Here is a 4,951-nt window from a genome sequence, read left to right as displayed (position 1 = left end):
TGTTTTCTTCAAGGTTGTATTTTGTTGGTCGAACAAACTTATTGTAAGTCTCTTTGGATAAAAGCCTCAGCTAAATGTAATGTAATATAATATATCCTCCTGGGACCCAGCCCATTGAAAAGGTCCACTGTAGTGGACATTTTGTTAACATGCATCTCCTTTTACTCTTTTGAGCTACTCTATTAATCCCTGTTGTACCGAGGACATCCTGGTCTTTCCAGTGACATGTCATTGGTTAAAATTGCATGCTGGGGAAGTTCCTCTTTCTTTTTCATTCCAAAATGGCTGGCATACCAAAAACACATGTTATAGAGACGGAGGAGAAGTCAAATACTGTTGAATAATTGTAGTTTTTACCATGAAAATCTTACATGTTGTTTGTTAACATGTGAGGAACTATATAATTAGTTCTGAAAGCAATTAAATCATTCAAGTTTTCAAATAACAGCCCTTTTATAAATGTCCATTCTAGTGGACGTCAGGACCATCTTCATGGACTTAATGACTCAATATTGTTGCAGGAGACGGAACTGAAGCAGACATTTTCTGTACCAGATAGTTCAGGGAGATTCAGACTTTGAGCTCTCAGAGGATGAGAGAGATGAGGATTTCACACCTGGGATAGAAGAGGGTCAAGAAGAAGCGGGGGAAAGATGCAGGAGGCTCCATGAGCGCACAGATACAGAGAGAGAGACAGATAGGGACGAGCTGGAAACACATGGCCCTCTGTGGGCCAAGAGTAGCACGGATGTCTTATTGTTGTTTTTATTTAAGTGGAGCCATGAAAAATGAGAGTTGCCTCAGGAATGCAAGCGGTGTTTCTATGAGCATGATCAAAATGGAGACCACATCCATNAACGACAACATGAACGCCCTTTAATTGACTGCAACGACATGTCGGGAAACCCCTCAAGGCGGCTCCATGCATAGCGCGCCGTAAAATGCTGCTTCTAATAATTAGAAGCAGCATTTTACGGCGCGCTATGCATGGAGCCGCCTTGAGGGGTTTCCCGACATGTCGTTGCAGTCAATTAAAGGGCGTTCATGTTGTCGTTGCTGTGGACCTTCTCAATACCTTGGAAAATGCCGTTTAATACTTTTTAATAGCCTTAATTTTCGCTAAATTGATTTATCAATGTAATACTTTTTAAGTCCCCGCGGACACTCTGATACAAAATGTGTCAACATTAGGCTTGGGCGGTATGACGGTATTACGGTATACCAGGGTATTTCGAAATACCGTCGGTATGATTTTCAATACCGTGACGTCACAGACTGTGCGCCAAATCACAGATGCGTTTCATTCTATTACACTGACACGGAGTTTTGACAGGGACGACATTGGTTGTAATGCACAGCACGCGCCAGCAGAGGGCAGGGGAGGGCAGTCCGTCTTTCCCGCTCTCAGAGCTCAGCACAGAGCTGAGCTGAGCAAGATGGCGGCAGCATTTGCCGGCCCCGAACTCGGACAACTAGTAAAAAAGAAAAATGCCTCTGCGCCTGTTTGGGACTATTTTGGGTTTACTCGTCGCCAGTGACTTCATCCAGCACAACGAGAGACAGAGGCACTTCTTTGGGAATGTTTAAGACGGGGTGAGTGAGTGTTGACATTTTTTAATCCTATGCAACTGGTTGATGGTTTTGTAGTCGAGGTCGGACGGTTTTAAAAACGAAAGCATTTACGTGCTAAACATTCACGCGAGTAATCCAATGAATCAAATGGAAATAAGGTTTTTAACACATGCACGGAATAATATTGCCAAACTAGTTAGTGAATATAGCAAACTTTATTCAATAAGTCAAGTATTTACTCCCGGAAAATGTTTATGTATGATGATATATTGTTAACTTACCCCCACAGAGCGGAGCAAGGCAACAAAACTTAAAATAAGAAGCAGCATTTTACGGCGCGCTATGCATGGGGCCGCCTTGAGGGGGTTTCCCGACATGTCGTTTCAGTAAATTAAAGGGTGTTTCATGTTGTCGTTGCTGTGGGACTTCTCAATACCTTGGAAAATGCCGTTTAATACTTTTTAATAGCCTTAATTTTCGCTAAATTGATTTATCAACTTTTAATACTTTTTAAGACCCCTCGGACAACCTGTAATGTCTTCTTTTGTAATGAATAATATCCTACTGTCCAATATTGATTCTGCAATTTATGGGTTTCTACTATGCATTTCATCTTACAGTTAAATGGATTTTGATTTACTTTTTTGCATTTCAAACACGTCACAATTGTTGATTTGAAACATATGATGACTCACCTTGGCTGATTCTGCAGTGTCCATTGGAGCCCCTGTGTCCATTTCTCCATACTCTGTTCACAGAAAAAACAAGTAATTAACAGATAACCCAGCAACTATAAGAGTGGTCATAAGTGATAGCAAGAGAAATTTGAAAATCAAAAAGGAACTCACCTCCTCCAGCAAGAGACATCTGCATGGCGTAGGCTATCTGCTCCTCCTCTGTCATGCTGCTGAAGTCAGGAAGCACGGCTGCACCGCTCTCAGGCTGAGACACTGACATCTTCAATAAAGCCTCCTCTGATTCTGTGGGATATTTAATCAAAAATAAGTAAGTGTCACTGTCTAATCCCAACAATTAACATTAACAGCCAGGTCGTGTAGTTAAAGCAAACTTGTAGTCCTCCACTCACCATCTGCGCTGGGTGTGGGCACGCCTGCCTCAGTGGCAGAAGCAGCAGCAACTCTGCGGGCCTCCTCCTCCTGCCTCTGGCGCTGCTCCTCCATTGACACACGCAGTGCCTAAAATAAATCACAGTGAGAATTAGGAAAAATATGTTTTTTTTATGTTTCTTTGCTTATTTCAATGATACCCAAGGGCATATCATTGTCTATTGTGAAAAGTCACACTTTTTTTTATGTTGCCATTTCTTATAGGGCTGCTCAATTAATATCGTATTTTAAATCGCTATTACGATTATGGCTTGCAACGATTACGAAAACAACGTAATCTAAATAAAACGATTATCTTTTTATTTTATTGGTTTTTCTGTTGAATTATACTTAAAGTTCAGGGTAATCAACTGTTAAAAACATACTGTTCACATTTTTTCTCTCCAATAAAATTGATGTTTTCAAAAAGTCAATGGATAATTGTTTCTAATAATCGTGATATCAATTATTGACCCAAATAAATCGATATTATGATTTTTGCCATAATCGAGCAGCCCTAATTTGTTATAATGCAACACCACATTGGCTATTTATGTGTGGTTTAGTTTCTAACCTCGTACTAGTTCTAAGGTGCTGATACAAATTCATATGTAATAAGCATCTCACACATTAGTGTTAGCTTAGTCTTTTATCAAGTACCTAATAGGTTTCCCCACTATTTGCACAACTATACATCATCAATTACTCCTTACAAATATTTGTCCTGATAAGTAGTGTACAATGTTTAGTGGCAGTTAAAATGCATCCAAACGTTGCTTACCAGGGCGAGTTCTGGGTCAGCACTGGGATCACTACTACCTCTTACTGTACAGTCTACGTATCGACACACCTCGATTCATTAGATATTATCGTTGCAATTTTAGCTATAATAGAGACGTCACACCTGTTGCACTTTATGTACTCTTTAACCTCTGAAAGATGGTTCTCCGATGTCCGAGTTGTCCCACGACAGTTGTAACAAACGGTGAGTTTCTGTTCTTCGTTAAGGCCTTTGTCACCCGGAGTAGGTTGTTACCGGTTTCATTCATGCAAGAGAGTTTTACCCAGTTTTCAAACCTACTAGTAGTTTGCAATCAAAATGGTTTTGTCAACAACATGCAAAAACTCGTGTCTGAATGTTTCAATTTTTTTCAATTATATACCATACTTTGGGTGTCGCGAAGTGTGAGATCATTTACCAGTCAAATAGTGTGATACGTGTTAGTGTTGTACTATACTGAATGTAATATCATTACCGTTTTATAAGACTTTGGTAAAAAAAAAATTAACCGTGTACCGGGCCTACTATAATATTGATTGGTATCTACTAAACGTAAAAAGTATGTCATTCGCCTAAGCCAGGACTGTTTGTGACTGAGGTCTAAGACCGGCGTAGACAGGTTTGAGGTACGATAGGTCGGGTTTCCTGTTGTAGACGAAAGACGCAACACCCGTAGTCCTCACCGAGTACACACATTGAACTTATACAACAGTTTTGAGCATCTTCCTTCGAGATAAATAACGAATGATTTAACCCACCCTTTTTTTGTGTTCTGTCTTCTCCCCAAATCCAAGACGACGTAGTCAAAAACATGGGTATAAAAACTATACAAAAAGGTACGTGCGAACCGGGCTTTTTTGTGGTTGTTCCTTTTTTGGTGTTCTTACGTCCTAGTAACGGAAACAACCCCTACGGCGACACCTCTATTACTTTCTTCACCTACCTTCAGAATAGGTAAAACGACGTTAGGGTGTGTGTTTTGAAGGCATGGGTATACTATGTAGTATACAAATTGAGAAAAGTGTGACAGTTATAGTGAAGTTAACAAAAAAGGAGTAGAGTGGGACGTCGAAACAGTTCAACCGTTTCGCGGAACTTTTTTCTCTTCACCTTACACCTAATAATAGTTGAAACTCCTCGCTCCATCCTACCAAGACTTACACTACGAAGATAACTGTTTCCTATTATTTGGTGTATATAACGTAAACCATAACTAAAGGTGACGACTTTACAGAAGGGGGAAAAAAGATTTAATTCAAAAGTTGACTGGAACAGACAAGAGGAAGACACATAAAAGTCCTCGACTTGTGTCTCTTCGACGTGACGAAAGTCAGTCTAGTGAGGGACTACCCTTCCTCCCCTGGCCGAGGGTGGAACCAGCTGGCAGGGAGGCCCCCCCGGGGTCCGCGACCGACTACGCGACGAGACGAAGAAGGTAGGACCGCCCTTTCCCTCCCGAAGGTACTACCAGAAACCACGGTCGCTATAAACT

At 40.9% G+C, this 4,951-nt stretch overlaps 2 protein-coding genes across 2 annotated transcripts in view; both read right to left on the bottom strand.

Annotated features, from left to right (window-relative positions):
* LOC104944757 (serine protease HTRA1B-like) overlaps positions 1–4,951 on the bottom strand; it is a 221,043-nt gene that overhangs the window by 59,139 nt on the left and 156,953 nt on the right. The gene's annotated exons all lie outside the window — the stretch shown is intronic.
* psmd4a (proteasome 26S subunit ubiquitin receptor, non-ATPase 4a) overlaps positions 1–4,951 on the bottom strand; it is a 50,765-nt gene that overhangs the window by 12,861 nt on the left and 32,953 nt on the right. Inside the window, exons 7-9 of the mRNA XM_010770313.1 lie at positions 2,660–2,768; positions 2,421–2,552; positions 2,268–2,320 (exon numbers count right to left, since the gene is read on the bottom strand). Of these exons, the coding sequence (XP_010768615.1) occupies positions 2,268–2,320; positions 2,421–2,552; positions 2,660–2,768 (294 nt within the window). The remainder of the gene's footprint in view (positions 1–2,267; positions 2,321–2,420; positions 2,553–2,659; positions 2,769–4,951) is intronic.

The sequence above is a fragment of the Notothenia coriiceps genome, unplaced genomic scaffold, assembly GCF_000735185.1.
Source record: "Notothenia coriiceps isolate Sejong01 unplaced genomic scaffold, NC01 NC01_scaffold00000339, whole genome shotgun sequence".
Taxonomy (NCBI): domain Eukaryota; kingdom Metazoa; phylum Chordata; class Actinopteri; order Perciformes; family Nototheniidae; genus Notothenia; species Notothenia coriiceps.
This window is presented reverse-complemented; position numbering and strand designations above follow the sequence as displayed.